General features: G+C 40.2%; 1 protein-coding gene across 1 annotated transcript in view; it reads left to right on the top strand.

The window, feature by feature from the left end:
• The window catches only part of PCM1 (pericentriolar material 1), an 80,916-nt gene that overhangs the window by 35,861 nt on the left and 26,181 nt on the right, over positions 1 to 18,874 (top strand). Inside the window, exons 16-22 of the mRNA XM_065405173.1 lie at positions 1,759 to 1,890; positions 8,365 to 8,555; positions 9,487 to 9,690; positions 11,535 to 11,757; positions 11,904 to 12,049; positions 16,582 to 16,775; positions 17,804 to 17,984. Of these exons, the coding sequence (XP_065261245.1) occupies positions 1,759 to 1,890; positions 8,365 to 8,555; positions 9,487 to 9,690; positions 11,535 to 11,757; positions 11,904 to 12,049; positions 16,582 to 16,775; positions 17,804 to 17,984 (1,271 nt within the window). The remainder of the gene's footprint in view (positions 1 to 1,758; positions 1,891 to 8,364; positions 8,556 to 9,486; positions 9,691 to 11,534; positions 11,758 to 11,903; positions 12,050 to 16,581; positions 16,776 to 17,803; positions 17,985 to 18,874) is intronic.

Raw genomic sequence — 18,874 nt, 5'->3', positions numbered from 1 at the left:
GACTCCAGAGGTATGGTCTGCATTGCAGTAAAACATCCATGACTGGTCCGTGTCAGTTGGCTTGGGCTCTGGGGCTATTAAAATTGCAGTGTAAATGTTTGGACTTGGGCTGGAGCCTGGTTTCTGAGTCCCTCTCCCCTTCCCGGGTCCCAGAGCTCAGGCTCCAGTCTGAACCTGAACGTTTACACTGCAGTTGTATAGTCCCACAGCCTGAGCCCTGTGAGCCCAAGTCTGCTGACACAGATCAGCTGTGGGTGTTTTATTGTAGTGTAGACATACACCAAGAATATCACAGCAGTAGTTTTTCTAGTAGAAAAATTGAAATTCAGAACTTCAAGTTGTTTATGCTCATCATGTTGAATTTTGTTCAATAAAACCACTGTAAGACTCATTCATAGATTATAGATAAGGTTAGAAGGGATCACCTATAATCCTCTAGTCTGACCTCCTTTATAACACTTGCCATAGAACCTCGCCCAATAATTTCTGGATTAGGCTTGTAGCTTCTATATGAGCTATAGCATATCTTTCTAGAAAGATATCAAGTCTTTATTTAGACTTCAAGGGATGGAGAAATCCTCACGTTCGTACGTAATATGTTCCAATGGTTAATTACCCTTACTGTTAAATATTTGCACCTTATTTCTAGTCTGACATTTTGTCTAGCTTCAGCTTCCAACCATAGAATCTCGTTATGCCTTTTTTCCGCTATATTAGCGACATCTACTATCAGAATCCCTTCCCTACATATGTACTGGTAGTGTAGACCATGATCATTTCATTTCCTACACTTCTCTTGGATAAACTCAATAGATTGAGCGTCTTAAGTCTCTCACTATATAAGGCATGTTTTTCAGACTTCAAATTGTTCTTGTAGCTCCTTTCTGAACTCTTTCAAATTTTTCAGTATTCATTTAGAAGTGGACACCAGAACTGGACATAGTATTTTAGTAATGGTCTCAGTACTGCCATATACAGAGCTAGGTTCTGCCTCCCTGCTCCTATGTGATGTTCTTCTGCTTATAGATGCAAGGATCGCATTTGCCCTTTTAGCTACATAATCTCAGTGGAAACTTATGGCCATTAGCATATTTACTATGAACCGTGAGTCCTTTTCAGAGCCCCTGCATTCCAGAGTAATGGCTCATCTTGTGACGGTGATTTTATATTTGGCTGTATTAAAACACATGTTCAGATGAGCCCACCTTACCAAACTTTGCAAAGTTTGTTAATTTTTGTCTACTTCATTTTCACTACAATCTTTCCCTAAATCTGGAATAAATCCTTGATGTGAAGGTAACTGGTTCTTTTAAAATGAAAGTTAACAAAATGTTGACCTTTTTTCAAAAATATGTTTCATTCAGGCAGTTGAAAATGCTACAGTTAATAAAAGAGCTAAAGGAACCAGCATTCTACCACATTGCACAAAGTTGGTTTGAGTTTTTAAAATTCATTTGTGATGACAAAGTTTCTGATTTAGTTGACATTACACATAGCATTGATCATAATGTAAGTTGGCTGCATGCTGGTTGAAGTGGGTAATGTGGGTTCTGAGACTATTCTTAATAGCATATGTCGACTTTGAGCTGATATCTCAAGAAGTCTAAAATTGAGTTGTGTATGAGTAGTTGGTGGGAGGGGGAAATAGCCGTATCCAATAAGAAATAAGTAGAAATTGCAGAAAGCAATAATAACCTATGCTATTTTACTCTAGTAACATATATTTAATTTAATTTTAAAATCTTCTTTTTCTTTCAGTTGTCAGCTAGTTTGGGGAATTGCCCAGCAAATAGACCAGCTTCACCTGCTACTTCAACACCAGCTGTTGAAAGTAGCGCAGCAGGCAAGCCAGTTCTTGAACCTGAAGAATCGGTAACAGTGGACAATGAGGTATTTGACATTTCTGACTTGCTTGTGAGTCAGTTAATCTTTTTTTTTTTTTTTAAGAGGAAAATACCTTAGATACCTTTTAAATATTTTGAAACATTTTAAGTCTTTTATATACATGTTGAGATGTATGATGTGTTGGTTTTTTTTGTTCTTTTTTTTAAAAATGTGTGTTTGTAGAAAGCAAACAATGAACCTTAGTAGCAAGAAGTGTTTGCCACAAGAAATATTTAAGCAAATGTTGCAGAATTTGGCTGTAAAAGGGATTTGAATTTTGAAATTATAACCAGAGGGATTGAATGATCTCAGCAGAAACTGGATTCCAAGAACAACCCATCCAATCAGGGAGTTCATGTAGAATATGAAATGAGGCAAGACTCGTCATATTCCTGCCTCCTTCCTTCTAAACCATCACAGAGAGACGCTTTCACACATGCTTGCATCTTAAAATTAGTTTCCCAGTGATCTGCCTCGTGCACGCAAATGCAGCTCCACTGTTCTATCCTGACATCTTATAACTGGATAATTTCACCCTGTGTAAACACACACACTCTGCTTAGTTAACATTGGCAGATCATTAGTTTTATCAACTAACTGAAACTTTATGTATGTCTAAAATACTTTTAGAAATCCTTTAATTTCACTGAATCAAAGATTTCCCCCTAAACCATCAAAAGGTAATCTCTTACGTAAGGAGTATTCTTGCAAAATGTATAGCGTTTGCCTTCTAACAGTGTCTGATAAATCTTTTTTATAAAGACAAGATGAGATTGTCATGTTTTTGTTCTCAAATGGCTGAAATTTTTTTTACTGAGGACTTTAAAACAAAAAATGAGAACAGAACAAAGAGTAAAGAGAGACAAATTACAGGCGTCTAAAAATTATCCTTTAGAACAAAATGCTTGTACCGCCTTAACTATAGGTGTCACTGTGAGTTACAACTATACATTTTCATTTACCAGTTTCGTTTTTCCATTTAATATTTTTCATAACACGATGGTATTGCTTTTGCTGTCCCAGCTCTGGGTGACCATTTTGTATGCTCATGCTTTAAACTCACATTTTTAAAAATTAAAAAATTATTCGGCTGGGTTTCCAAGATCTTTTGAAAAGTGGGATTTGGTTAAGTTAAACATAAGCATCTTACGAATATATATGTAGTTAAATTTGCCTTTTGATAAACAGTGTGGGTCTCTTTCTACTAAAAAATAAAAATAGTACTGGTGTAACACTAAGTGCATGTAGTGATAATCATATTTCTAAAACTCCATAAGTAACTTTTGATTTTTAACTTCAAAATATAGCCTTTTCTATAAGCAAATTAATATTTTCAAAGATGTTGAAAACTTTGCCTAGAAAGGTCTTCAGCTGTTTCGCAACAAAAGCAGAGTCTGCTTGCCTTTATGCTTTGTATAATATACCACCTTATCTGTCTTCCCTGACATCTTTATCACCTCATTCAAATATATTCACTGCTCAAAATTATTCAGAAGTTAACTTTACTGGCTGCTGTAACCATATTATCTTCCCCTTTGAATTCCTCCACTACCCTGTTTCACTGCATCAGGTTCAAGCTTCTTCTTGATTTCAAGGTCCTTCGCATCTTTGCTCCTCCGTACATATCCATTACTTCATCCTACTATCTTCAAATAGATGCAGCCATGTATTCCACATAGGTGTACTTGTGCCCAGTGCACCAAAGCTGGAGAACTTTGCCTAGCAGTACCCAGGAGGACAGCATTTGTACCCTAATGACCCTAGCCCCTCCTCTGGCTATATAGAGACAGCTCCACCCTGACCCCCACTCAGTTCCTTTTCACTGCCTGTGGCTTAAATCGAAGCTTTGTGTGGTATTTTCATCTCATATTTTTGGTCTCATAATCTAGTGGAAAAACTCTCAGAAAACTAGTAGCATCTCAGGTTTAGTTAAATGTTAGTATAGTGTTAGTTGGACTAGTTGGCTGCCCTGTGTGATACCCTCACCAAGGTTCAAGCATTCCCTGTCTTATGTGCGGGTATGGGTGTGGTTGGGGGGTGATCCTCACATGAGGTGCTTGTTGTGGCTGAGGGATATGATAAGAAATGGTGTTCCATCTGTAAGTCATTCAAAAAGAGGACTGAGGTGGCGAGAGACTTTTGGGTGAAGCAGCATCTTCTGGAACAGGCCAAGAGGCTCACTTCAGCACTGAGACCCTCGTCTGCTCGGCAGTTGCCATCAGAACCAGCAAGTCACGCTGCTTCACGTTTGGACTCAGTGTTTCCTCCAAGAGGAAGAGGAGTTGCTCTCCCTCCTTCGGTGAGGTGAGGAAGATGTCCCATAAGACTAATTATGGAATACTCCAAGGTTCTGGGAGACTTTCTCATCTTCTAAGAGGAGTGTTGACCAGCACCATATTCCTTCTGACACGCGCAATGGAGCAGGTCCATCTAACCTCTCCTTGGTACCGTGCCGAGATCAGCAAGAGCCCATATCATCAACTCTGGTTCTGGCCATGGGGCATCCAGTGAGTGTGGTACCGATGATGTCTGCACCAGTGCTGACTGTCTCCACGCTGGAGGCATATCAGGTGACATCAGACCTGCTTTCCCTCTCAGTCCATGACTCTCCACTAGTTCAGGAGTTTGAAGGTGCTGTAGCTTCTATGCTTCATCTTCCATTATGCCCTTGGCACATTCTGGCTGGGTCGTAGAGCTGCTGGGTTCATCAGCACTGCAGCTCAGGCTGCCCAGGTCCCAGACTGTGGAACTGAGGCCAGTGCTGTGCCTGGCACCAAAGGCCCCCGCAATGCTGATGGCCCCTTTGGCCTTGGTGCTGGCGCCTCTTGCAGTACCACGTGGGAGAGTGTCTCGCTCGGTGCAGATTCCCCATTCCTTTTTGGCATTGATGCTGTTTCTGTGTTTCTTCAGATGAGTCTGGTCGTTTGTTTGTTCTGTTGTGCCTGGTTCCATTGTCACCAGAGAATCGATGCGACTCCTCGAGATCCAGGTTCGGGTCGTCCTCCCCTTCGTCATTGCCTGATAGGCGCCAGAGACTGTCCTTGGATCACCATTGGTACTGAAGTTGGCATCATTTCTGCAGTCAAGAGGGGGCTCTTGGCCCAGTGCCTACTGATCACCAATGTCATATCCATTTCTCCAGTGGCCTCCTTCAAATCCTTGGGACTCTCATCGGTCTTTCAGGTCCCATTCTTCAACCTGCTCCAAAACTAGATCACTGATCCCGTGGGTGGCTTCCATTCCTGAACCAGCTACAGGCGAGACTGAGCCGATCCCTCTGGGCCTCCAGTCCCAACTGGGGTGTGTGTCAAGAAAGGATCTGTCATTGGTGCTTTCTTCTTCATCTCTGGACCGCTCTGCCATGCCAGGCTCTTTAAGGCATATCCGGACCACCTTAGGTGTATGGCTGCTACATTAGGCATCCAGGCTTAATTTATGCAGGAGAATACGCATAAGCTGCTGGATATTCTCCAATTAGCTCCAGGGAGAATAGCCGACCTGATAAATGAGGCTGTCTTGGAGCCTGCAAAGGCACTCTGGAATACTCCCACTTCATAGCCTCTCATGACAAAGTGTGCAGAGAAATTTTGGGTTTTGAAGGTTTCTGCTCCCACCCAGCCCTTAACTCTGTTGTGGTAACCACAGTAAATGACAGTGAAGATATAAATCTGTACTAAAGACAGAGTCTAGGAGGGGATGGACTTCATGGGGAGGAAGATTTATACCTCCTCTTCCTGGCAGATGTGCATTGCGAACCAGCAGGCATTGCTCTCTGAACATGACTGGCTTTTCCTCCCCTGGCATCCAGCAAGTGCCCATTTTGACTTGTATGTCCCAAGCAGAAGTCCATCTTTGTTTTCTCTGTTCAGGGAAAGGCTGGCTCATTTTTTTTTTAGTGTTTTGGGATTCAGTTACCCAGGGTTGTGCCATACAGTTCCCCCTCCATCCCTCTTCAGGGACCCTTCTCACAAGACATAACTCCTGGAGCAGGTTCAGTCTCTACTGGCTCGGGGGCTGTGGAGGAGGTTTCACTGCAACATTGGGGACAGGGATTCTACTCCCTTGAGGGATGAGTCATGTCCTCTGTGACTTCAACAAATACGTCAGATACATGGGATTCCATGTGGTCACCTTAGCAACTATCCTCCCCGTGTTAAATTGCAACTGGTTTGCTGGACCTTCAGGATGCTTATTTCCATGTAGCAGTGCTCCCAAGCCACAGGAGATTTCTATTGTTTGTCATGGCGAACCAGCACTGTCAGTATACCGTGCTTCCTTTTGGTCTGTCTTCCACTCCCATCTGGCATGTTAACAAGTGCATGATTGTAGTGACAGCATACCTCAGGAAGAGAACTCGTATCTTCTTGTATCTGGATGATTAGTTACTGAGTAGCAAGTCCAGAGAAAAAGTCCTCTCTCATGTTCAGTTCATTCTACACTTACTTGATCATCTAAGTCTCATCCTTAACAGCGGGAAGTCAACACTGGTTCCAACTCAAAGAATAGAGTTCAGTGGGGCCCTATTAGACTCTGAGTTCAAGAGTGTTACTACTGACTGACCGATTCCAGGCGATTTGCCACCTATCTCTGGAGCTACAGGGAACTCAACCCTCAACAATAGTCCGCGTATGCCTGAGGTTGATAAGCCATGTGGCTGCATGCAGAAAAGTAATCCAATATGCCAGGTTGCACCTGCATCCTCTTCAAACGTGGCTAAAGTTGGTTTGTCATCTGAACCCTTGGATGGACCAGTCCGACTTCCTCTGCCGATCCAGGAGTCCTTATGGTGGTGAGTTGCTCAGGGCAATGTGTGCCAGGGCGTTTCCTTTGCTAAGTCCCCACCGATGCCTCCTTAGTAGGTTGGGGAGTGCATCTGGGGTTGTTGAAAGGCCAGTGATCACAATAGGAAACTTCTCCGCATATCAGTGTCCTGGAGCTTTGTACCATCTGCAGTGCCAATCAGGCCCTTCAAGATCACATCAGGGACTCGGCGATGCACATCCTTAGTGACAATACCACTGTGAAGTATTACATGAACAGAAAGGAGGAAGCATGCTCCAACCTGCTATGTCAGGAGGTCATCAAGCTCTTGCAGTTTTGCATCGGAGAAAACATTACCCTGTTACTGATGATTTACCTGAGTTCTAGAACCACCTGGTGGATCATCTCAGCAGAAATTTCTCCCTGAATCATGAGTGGTTTCTGAAGCCCAGTGTCCAGCAATCCATCTTTATGGTTTGGGGCATCTCGACAATCATCTCTTTTGCTCTCAAGGGGGTCTCAGTCCAGGCTCCGTGACCAATTCTTTTCACCTGAGCTGGGAATCTGCACTCCTGTATGCTTTCCTTCCAATTCTCAAGCTGAAATTGGATCATGCCAACCTCATTCTCATTGCTCCACCGTGGCCAAGACAATGTTAGCTCTCCGACCTCCTCGTTAGCCTGGGGAATTCAACTGAAAATGTCTTGTATCCAGGACATCTGGGCGTACCTGCTTACACCTTCAGTCTTCTGGTCTTGCACTTAGTTTGTTGAGAGTGCACCTGGTAGTGATTTCTGCGTTTCATTGACCTATCCATGGGAAGTTAGCGTGTTTGAACTCCATGGAAGCGAGGTTCTTGAAAGGAGTCACTTGTCTCCATCCACTGGTTAAAGAACTAGTCCCCTTTGTGTGACCTTGATGCTCTTAGCAGCTCTTATGAGACCACCATTCAAGCCCCTGGCAACTTCTTCTTTCTCCCTTCTGTGTCAGAAAACTGCTTCCCTTGTGATAAAAAACATCTATCAGTGTGCTATTCTCAACCGTTGACAAGAAGGTGTGAATACCAAGGGAGGAAAAATCACTTTTGTAGTGCTAATGAAATCAAGGTGGCCCATTTCAAACAGTTGACAAGAAGGTGATCCATAAATGCTCATGAAGTGATCCATAAAACCGTTACCACTTTTTCTTTCAAATTCCTCCTCAAGACCCTATTCTGCCTTGACATCTGTAAGAAATCAGCTAGTTAATGATAGCTTGAGTGATAAATGGAGATCATACACTTTCATTGTTCTTATAGAGTATTAATATAAACAATTTGATTGGATTCTTCTCTCCCCACTTTCTTATGTTACTTATCTTTTTAGATTTTAAGGTGTTCAGGACAGAGACTATTTTCTATGAGTTTTTGCAGCCCTTTGCACAATGTGGCCCCAGTTCTGATCACCTCTTAATATTACAGGAGAACCATTATTTTATTAGCCTCACTTTTATTGACATAACTTACATTCTGTTCTTACAACATAAATGCTGAAACTTAGATCATAGGTGTGTCAAGTTGTAATTTAGGATTTTTTCTTCATTTTGCTTGTTCTGCTATATAGTCACATCAAATTAATTTTGAAAATTTTTCGCTTTGCCTAATTTGTTAGTTTAATGGTTCTGAATATAGTTAAATTTGTAAAATGAAACAGAAGGATTAAACTATTTTATTTCAAATAGCTATGGTCGGAGATGCGTAGGCATGAGATTTTAAGGGAAGAGTTACGACAGAGAAGAAAGCAGCTTGAAGCTTTAATGGCTGAACATCAGAGGAGAAGAGATCTGGCAGAAACCACATCTACTGTTGCTGCATCTGTTAAAAGTGATGGATCAGAGACCCAATGTACTCCACAGCAAAGTAGGATGGAAAAGTAAGAGCATGAGTCACACCCCTCCTGCTTTATATGGTCTTACCTTTGGAGTCTGGAGTCATTTACTGTATATTAAACATTTGTTGTGAACAATGTCACAGAGGTACTCAATTTAAAAATAAATTAGCAAGAGACTGTTTTTATTGTGTTTACTTTGAACAAAATTCCACATCCAGTGTTTGAGAAAAAGTAGTAAACTATATTTTCTTAGTTTTAAAGGCATACTGGAAATTTATAATCTAGTCACTTTCAAAACATTACCTAAAAATTTTCTGAGGTATCCACTTGCCTATGAGCTTCCTCCCATTTTGTTGGGGGGTTGATGTTATATTTTTCAAAATGCTTTTTCTCTTTTCCCCCATTACTGGGGGAAAACCCATATAAACAAGGAAAAAGGGCTGTATGAAAAATGCTGTCAAATGCCTAAAATACTAGGTTGGCCTTCAATAGCTCAACTGGCAGGACTCTAGCCTGTTTGGAAAGATATCCTTAAGTTGTTGGTTTGATTCCAGCTTGAAAGAATAGCTTCTTTTCAAGTGTTAAATCAACACTGGGTGTTTTTCTAAAAGATATGCTATAATTCAAACAAGAGTTAACTCAGGGAAGTCTTATGGTCTCTGTAATACATGTAGATGTAGATGATCACAGTGGTCCCTTCTGGCCATTTCAATTTGTTTGGATTCATAGATAAGCTTCTCTGATGTTAGGTGTTAACAATGTAAGTTACAAAGTTCAAACACAAGTAGTTCTTTTTAAATTAGTTGACTGTCTCTGCATCAGTAAGAGGTTTGCGAAGTTCATTTTGATGCAACTTGTAGATATAATTGGCATATAAAATTTGTAAATTTACTATTATTAGTATTCTGATTTTAGCTGTTATCCTTTGTTAATGGCAGATTGACTGTATCTTTTAATGTCTAATGTTCACTAGAACAGTGGCAACATGGGGAGGTTCTACCCAGTGTGCGCTAGATGAAGAGGATGGAGATGGAGATGGTTATCTTTCTGATGGACTTGTTCAGGCAGAAGAGGAGGAGGAAGAGGAAGAACAAGAGTCCAGTTCTAATGACAATTTCTCCATGTATCCCTATAACAATGATCAAAGTACATATTGTGTTAAAGAAAATAAAGATAGGTTAGTTGCTTTATTGAATATTGGTCTGATATTAAGGTAAGTTTTATAAAATGGTATTGCGCTTTTTCTACAGACAGAGCTGATAAAATTCTACACAGCAATAGTGGAAGAAGACAGAGGTTTTCACTGAGCTGTCAAGTGCAGCATTTAACCAAATCTTCTTTTGTCAAGAGGTTATAACTAAGTTTTAAACTAGCTATATGCAGTGTGAGTAGTTCAAATTATTCCTTCCAACTTGCATAATCAACAGTGGATTTCATCTGCTATCAAGCTGATGTTCCTCAGTCTCTACTAGTCTTGACGAATCTAAATAATTTGATCTGGTCTGCAAATTTTGCCACCTCATTGTTCAACACGTTTTTCATTAAACATCAGTTTTAGCATGGAACATTTGGGGGCACCTGACAGTTAACTTCTGCCATGTTGATAATTAACCATTTATTTCTGATTAATTTTTTTTGATTGGTTGTCTCTTAGCCAGTTTCTAATCCATGGCAGTACTTTGTCTTACTACATGACTAATTAGTTTCCTTCATAGCCTCTTGCTAAGGGACTTTTTCAAAGGGTTTTTGAACATCAAAATAAATCATATCACCCAGTTTGCCTTCCTCTGTTTTGTTGACCTAGTCAAAGAATTCTAATAGATTAGAGCAAGGGTTGGCAACCTTTGGCACATGGCCCATCTGGGTAATCTGAAGGCGGGCCAGGAGATGTTTTGTTTACATTGACCGTTCGCAGGCACGGCCCCTGCAGCTCCCAGTGGCCGCAGTTTGCCTTTACTGGCCAGTGGGAGCTGCGGGAAGTGATGGCCAGCATGTCCCTGCGGCCCGCCGCTTCCTGCAGCTCCCATTGGCCGGGAACGGCGAACCACGGCCACTGGGAGCTGCAAGGGCGCCGTGCCTGCGAATGGCCAATGTAAACAAAATGTCTCGCGGTCCATCAGCGGATTACCCTGACGGGCCGTGTGCTGAAGGTTGCTGACCCCTGGATTAGAGGCATGATTTGCCTTTACAGAAGCTGTGCCCTATCATAGCATGTTTGTGTAGATATTTTATGGTTCTGTTTTTAATTATCACTTCTACTAATTTTCCTGGTACTTAAGAAAGGTTTATAGGTCTATAATTCCCAAGATCATCTTTATCAACTTTTTTTAAAGATAGATATAACATTAGTTACTCTGTAGCCCCATGGGGTAGTAGCTGATTTTAGTGATGGAAACACTCCACTGGTTGGCCATTTGTTCAAACCCATTTGTGGAGGGTGGTATATTAATAGTTGTCATATACAGTTGCATCTTTAGTACAGACTGGGGCTTTATCCCATACTCTTGCTGAGCACACTTGTTCAGTTTTGCATGTTTTTACAATGCCACCAATATGACCCCAGCAAATATTCTATTTGGCTCCCATGCTGTCTTAAAATGAATAAGCTATAAAAGCATGTGAGTGTATATATAGAAATTAGAAGGATAAATTCTTTACTCACAAGGTAGGCTTGCCATATGAGATGTAAGAAAAGAAGAGCTGCAACAGAAGATACTGAATTCCTAGATGTCAATCTCAAAACATCAGCCAGTTCTCCAACTCATACTGAATTTAAAAGTTAAAATTGTTTATTTGTGTGTGTTTGTTTGTTCTTTTCTTTTTTTTTTGTGCCAATGGGTAAGTTTCTTGGGAATAAGAAACTTGCTCTTGCCAAAAAGTGTTGGTGGTATTCATTAATTGTTAATAATTTACCTAGAACGGAAACATTGACTGAAACTATGGACTCTTTGCAAATTTCAACTTTCTTCTCTTACAAAGTTAGATTGACTTTCAAGAAATCTGACACTCCCTTTTCCCCAGATGGAAGAATCGCCGCCCTCTTTCAGCAGATGGGAATTACCGTCCATTGGCTAAGACAAGACAACAACAGAATATTAGCATGCGGCGGCAAGAAAACCTTAAGTGGATGTCTGAACTCTCTTATGTGGAGGAGAAGGAACAATGGCAAGAGCAGATTAACCAGTTAAAGAAACAGCTTGAATTTAGTGTCCGTATTTGTCAGACCTTGATGCAGGATCAGCAGGTAAATATCAAAAGCACTTATTCTGGTATCTTATTACTCTATATGGCATATATTGTAGTGGTGGTGTTCTTTCCTCTAAATCTTTCAGGAATAATTCATCTCTGACTTCAGAAGTTTTGGTGACCAGCATTTCCTTCTTTCCACAGACCCTCTCTTATCTACTACAGACTCTGCTTACGGGTCCTTATAGTGTGATGCCCAGTAATGTTGCATCTCCACAAGTGCACCTTATAATGCACCAGTTAAACCAATGCTATACTCAGCTGACATGGCAACAGAATAATGTTCAAAGGTATGCTATTTATCCTGTATTTGTGAAAGACTTTTGCTAATACTTGTATTGAAATTATTCAGAAGTAACAAAAAGCTTAGTTCACTGATAAATATTTTAAATAAATCAAACTGATGCCTGGTCTGTATGTAAAAGTTAGGTTGACATAACTACAGCACTCAGGGGTGTGAAAAATTCACAATCCTGAGCGCCATAGCTATGCCAACCTAATCCTCAGTGTGTATGCAGCTACGTCGACAGATGAATGTGTCCGTTGAGCTAGCTACCGTCACTTTGGGAGGTGGAGTTCCTACAGTGAATGAAAAAACCCTTCCATTTCTGTAGGAAGCATTTATATTGTACTTCTTTCCTTTGGTGTTATGAGCCTTTCCTGAACCAAAGTATTCAGTTGCTCCTGACCAAATATTTCTGCATTCAGCAGAGCTCCCTAAATCACTTCTGTAGCCACATCCTTCGTTGCAATGTTTTTTAGTGTGTTGGCTGTTTCACTAGTGAATAATTTGAATCTTTGAAGTGTCATGGACATATAATCAACATGATCATATTGCTTTTGTGTTGGTGTGAATTCCTGGCAAGTAATTTGATCATCTAGTCCAAGACCTAATAATTTTCTGGTTTGGGTTGCACTTTGGGCACATAGATTATAGGAGAGAGCCCATCTGCTGAGTCCTGAGGCCATTCTTGTGATACCTGTAATTCCTCCTCCTCTTTTAACAGTGGCATGAGTGAGTCACTCTTTGGAGTGGTCCGGATCTACCTGACTGAATCTGTGGTTGGAAACTTTCATAACCCAGTTGTCTCTATGGAGCTTTTCAAGTACCTCCAGAGGGAGTTGGTTCATTTCTGCTAAGTACACGAATCCCCATTGAGCATAATTTGTGTGGTTGTATTGGTGAAAAAAATAGAAGCCTTCTTTTGAAGGCACATATAGATGGAGGTCCCAAATTTCATTCTGTTGAGCTCTGATGAAGAGTTAGAAGGATACACACCATATCCATGTACGTAAAATTGTGATGTTGTCTGTACAGTTCAGTGCAAATGATGCCACCTGGTCACGGAAACTTGCTGATGACTGAATGGGCACTAAGTTATTATAATCTTCCGCAGCGTCAAATTTTTCCAAATCCAGGAACTTTTCTTTGAGTTTCTTGTCATGTTGCTGTAGATAGCTCAGAAGTTGTCGTAATAGCAGTTCCCCACATTGCCTATAGAGTGATCTTATAACCATGAGTGGCTTTTTGCATAATTTTTACCAGCAATTACGTGTTCTGTTGTTTGTCTACCTAATATTTCACTTTCTGTCCACACACTTAACAATTCAGAATTCTGTGTATGCTGCCCCAGCACTCTTAGGAAGTTCTCCTAAGCATAGCATCAGGATATCTTTATATTCTTGTACAGTCCATTTTAACTCCATCAGCACAGGGAAGAGTGCTTGATCAACAAACATCAACATGTTTCTGTTGATGATGATCTGTGACTTGTGCAAGTCTTTTCATGACAAGATTCAATGTATCAGCTTCATGAGCTGGTGACTGAAAGATAGGCATGTAGCTGTATGTAGTTTAATGGAGAATTGCTGTTACTGTGCTTTTCATTAAAATGTATCCAGTCTGATTCTGGATTTTCAAATTGGTGTTTGAGGGGAAAATAATATATCTTGTGCTTGTGCTTTCAAAGCTGACTGGCAATCTTTTATGTGTTCACTAAATCATTCTGCTAGGACATCTTCATTGGATTTTGGTTCTGCTGTGATATTAGCAGGAAAAATGGTGTATTGCATCTGGAACATTTAAAGTAGCATGATTTATTGGCTCAGTGTCCTGCAGTATCAGATCTGATGCGGGTTGCCTCTGCCAGGCTGCATACTGTGTGGTATGTAATGTGTTTTGCTCATCAAGTGTGTGCTTATTTTATCAATGTTATCTGCAGTGATATGGGTAAATCTTCCTTTAACCAAGTTTGATGGGATCACTGTTCCATCCTCATTCATTGACATCAGAGTGCTCTTGGCCAGTGCTATGTCAACTCAAAGTACATCCTTGCAGCTAATGCAATGCCCAATGTTGTGAAACATCTGGATAAGATTTTTTGTTCTTGTTGCCTGATGAAGTATACTTCCAAGGCTAACATGTTTGGGTGTCCACTTCTTACCTCCACTTACACTGTAGATGAAATGTGCAATATTTAATGGCCTGGACTGTTTGTGATTCCTGTTTCTCATCTTCACATTCTTCAGCAATGTTCTCTTCTGTGTCCTCCCTCCTTATCACCATCACCACCACCACCACCACCACCACCTTCTTCAGCTTCCCCTAACTCAAGAGTAGACTGGCCAGCCAAGTTGAGTTGCAAAAACATTTATATGCTGTTTGGGACACAGGCTAGTGCCTCTTCCTCACTGGTGTTTAACCCATCGCATCCAGGATGAGCAAGTATATCTAAGCGTAATTTCAGTGCTACATGTACCATTGAGAGAGATTTCCAGCTCGGTCTTGAAAAATTGAATGGTTGATACATTTTCTTCTGCTTTACTGAGGGATGTGACAAAATTTGACAAGCACGAATAGTGTTTCTCTCTTAGAAGCGGGTTGATCACCTAAGACAACGAATTTGTAAATACCATCAATAGTAGAAAATTTTTCTGTGAAGGTTGCTATACAACGTATAAATGAATGTCGGACCTCTTCAACTTCATTTGAGAGAAAACAGTAAAAAGTCCATGCCTGTGAAAGTTCCAGAACACGTCCTTTTGGGGCACAATGTTTTAACTCATTACTAAGCGAGACCATTGTCAAGTCAGGACCACTCTGAGTCATGCTTAGTTTTTGTTACTTTTCTCGAGAAATGCTTATAGCAGTTAAGGTGGTATTTGCCTTCTGAGGCTATAAGGTCACTTAACACCATTTACACGTACACTGAACTAGTGTTCATACTCTTCTGCCTTAAGTATATGTTTGTTTATTTTGAATGTTATAGAACTTCAATCCTGGCAGAAAATGCAAATACTCCAGTTCACTCTGGGGGGACCTTGCTCTGAAACACTGTTGAGGTTTTGGTGATTGGGTTTGCAGTTCACCCTTTACTGGTAGCTTCAATGGATTTATGAAGTCTGCTAATTTTAGAATCATAGAATCGAATAATAGAATATCAGGGTTGGAAGGGACCTCAGGAGGTCATCTAGTCCAACCCCCTGCTCAAAGCAGGACCAATCCCCAGACAGATTTTTGCCCCAGATCCCTAGGTGGCCCCCTCAAGGATTGAACTCACAACCCTGGGTTTAGCAGGCCAATGCTCAAACCACTGAGCTATCCCCTCCCCCCCCCCTTTATCTGTGCATGTTGCATAACAGTTTATATGCCAAAGTAATGATTACCTGCATTCAGATTGAAGAGTTGTTTAGAATTTTATCAATTGCATCCCTATTCTGGAAATCTGAGTTTCTGTCTTGCATTGGTTACCTCCTGTATTGTAGCCAATCCATGTTTGCTAGAAGCAAAATTTCCTTTTTCACTTGTTGGCAAATAATGTATTTTTCATAAGATACTGTTGAGGAATGTGTCAGGTTCAGGACTGCCTCCATGTTTTCTCTAAGGAATACACGACAATAATAATGCAATTAACTGTCACATGAACGTTGAACAAATAACAAATAAATATTTACCAGTATATCACTTATGCCATGGCATTGTTATCCAAATCAGTACTAAGAACTCGCTCACACTGTAAGCAAAAGTCAGCGTTAATTAGGTTACTGGTTAGGGGGGTTGATAATTAGCTAACAATAATTTTATATTTTTGAAAGAGAATTTACGGAAATAATTTATCATACTGTGTTGTGCATGATACTTTGTGTAATGGATAGCAGTGCATTTAATTCCTTAACATATCAAAAATACCTGAAAAGTAGTTAGTTTACTTAATCTTAAATGTCCTTACTGCAAAACCAACAAAATTTAAGTGCATATCATCATGTGACTAGAGGAAGCAGAGAGTATAATCTTCTACAGAGATCACTCCCTGTATTTTCTGATAGTATGGTATTCCAAATTAGGAACATATTCAATATTTAGAATCTCTCCTTTACTTTATTTTTTTAAGTTTCAAATGGTAGCCATTTTCTCTCTTGTATTTTACTTACCTTCAAGTTCAAAACTCGGCTTAGTAACAATTTTCAAATTCAGTACATTGAAATTATGAAAGAAAACAGGTTTAGCAAATTTTCCCCAAAAATGCTTTGTTTCATTAATATCAACTTATGTGGGAATTTGGCCTACTCTATACCCATGGTTGTCTGTTAATAGGTAGATGCAAATCTATACGATTTCCATGTTGCTTTAGTTGTTAGGCTTTCTGTATATGGACTGTGTAGTTCATTCAAAATTGCTGTATTGAAGGGAAGGTGGGGGGAAAAGCCAGTTCGTTATGGTCTTTTTGAAATTACATGTATTTGAAATAAATGAAACTTTGTACTATGTATCATTTTTGTAACAAACCTTTCTCTTCAGAAGAAACTTTTCTGTATTTCATAGGTTGAAGCAGATGTTAAATGATCTTATGTACCAACAAGAACAGCAGCAGCAGGAGAAGCCACAAAGAAAGGAAAGAGGCAGCAGTGCGCCACCACCTCCATCTCCTACAGTATTTTGTCCTTTCAGTTTTCCTCCTCAACCTATGAATCTATTTAACATACCTGGATTTACTAATTTTTCTTCTTTTGCACCAGGTAGGTATTTCTGGAAATGTAAAGAGAAAGAAATGACTAAATGCAAAGTTTTGGTGTACAAGTTATATAAACCTTTTACTTTGTTAGACTTTGGTAAATGGGTTCTCATGTTAAAATAGTATTTTTACTGTTTTCCCTCTACAAACCAATTAACCTCAGCTGCTGGAGGCCTGCTTTACCTTCCTTTCTCCATATGTTTCTCAGATCATGCCTAATGAAATGGTCCGAACAACTTGTGAGTGAGCCCAGGCTATCCAAACAGATGGGCATGAACATTTGATGCCAAGAGATGGAGTACATATTTTGATCTCCATGTGGAGGGCATGGCTTCTAGCTGGCAGTGGGGGGGAAAAAGTGAACTTAGTGCTGGTGAAACATTCCAGATTACAGCAGTGATGTTTGAAATCCTCCTATGTATAGGTCAGGTATAGGATGAGGAATGTTAAAAAATAAGTTTCCACACAAGCCCCTGCCATTGTGCAGTAACACTCTTCTGAAGAAGGGCTGCCTTTGTGGGGAGAGTGAACATGTTCGTTACTTGACTTCTCTAATGAGACTGCCAACGCTTGTTTTGGATTGACACTGCCACCAAACAGGCATTATATGTTACTGAGCAGTTACACCAGTACAAACCCTTAGTGTAGACAGGCAAAGTTGCTATTTGCACTGGCAGAACTTATCCCTGCTTGAAATCTGGGTAAAAAGCTACACTGTGCAAATGGCAGATTTCCCTGGGTAAACTATGGGTTGCACTTGTGCATCTACAGTGATGGGCTGCTCAGAGATGGTTGAAATTGGGACAAATTAAGACAAGGCCTCAGTATCACAGCAGTTTAAAATCAACTACTGTGGTTTTTCTTGTTTGTTTTTTTGGTTTTTTTGGTATGTGAAAACCATAGGGGAAGGAGCATTTAAAAAATATTTACTAGAACATTGCATGAATGATAAAACTAACGTGTGGTGTCACATTCCCCCACCCCCCCCCCAATGTGGTATGTCTTCTGATTAGCTTTAATTTACCCTCACAGGTATGAACGTCAACCCTATGTTTCCCTCTGGTTTTGGAGATTTCGCGCACAATGTTACCCCACACAACAGTGAGCAGCCGCAGCAGCAACCCCTAGATCATAACACTTCTGGAAAAACTGAATACATGGCATTTCCAAAGCCCTTTGAAAGCAGTTCCTCTATTGGAGCAGAGAAACAAAGGTATTTTAACTATTTATGGTGGAATTCTCTTTAAATCATTCTTTACTTGTAATTTGGTTTTGGGACCCATCAGTGTATTGGAGCTTCTACTTGGAAGGTAAACAATTGAATTAAAGGGTGAACAATCCTCATTGTAATTTGCTCTTCCCTACCTATGTTATGACTATCTTCTGTTGACAGAAAAGTGTGTTCTTAATTTACAATTTTTGGTGTGTTTGAAAGATACACTGGGTATAGTTAGGCACAGTGTTTACTGAATGATATTACAGGTTTTATATTTTGAAAAAATATATCCAAGTTTTACAAATATTGAAAGATATGTATTTTAATGAGTAGATGAGATACGTTCTATTGCCATACAGTCATATAATGTTGTGCTAGAGGACATCATGCAGAGAGGGATATATTATTCCCATTAATCACTGCTTCTTGGAGCAGCTAGTCCTGAAACTCACAAGAGGAGAGGCAATTCTTAATTTAGTCCTAAGTGGTGCACAGGAGCTGGTCCATGAGCTGAACCACTTGGCAATAGCAACCATAATGTAATTAAACTTAGCAACCTTGTAGGGGGAAAATACCAAAGAAACCCATCACAGTAACATTTAACTTCATAAAGGGGAACTAAACAAAAATGAGGAAAGTAGTTAAATGGCAATTAAAAGGAACAATCCCAAGAGTGAAATGTCTGCAAGCTGAATGGAAACTTTTTAAAAACACCACAATGGAGGCTCAAACTACATCTATATCCCAAATTGGGGGGGAAGGTAACGGGACCATGGCTAAACAACAGAACATAAAAGGCCATTAGAGACAAAAAGACTTCTTTTAAAAATTGGAAGTCAAATCCTACTGAGGAAAATAGAAAGGAACATGAATTCGAGCTGCACTTA

This window comes from Emys orbicularis, chromosome 5, assembly GCF_028017835.1.
Source record: "Emys orbicularis isolate rEmyOrb1 chromosome 5, rEmyOrb1.hap1, whole genome shotgun sequence".
NCBI classification, from domain to species: Eukaryota; Metazoa; Chordata; order Testudines; family Emydidae; genus Emys; species Emys orbicularis.
Note: the sequence above shows the minus strand (reverse complement) of the source record. Positions and strands in the feature narration are given on the sequence as shown.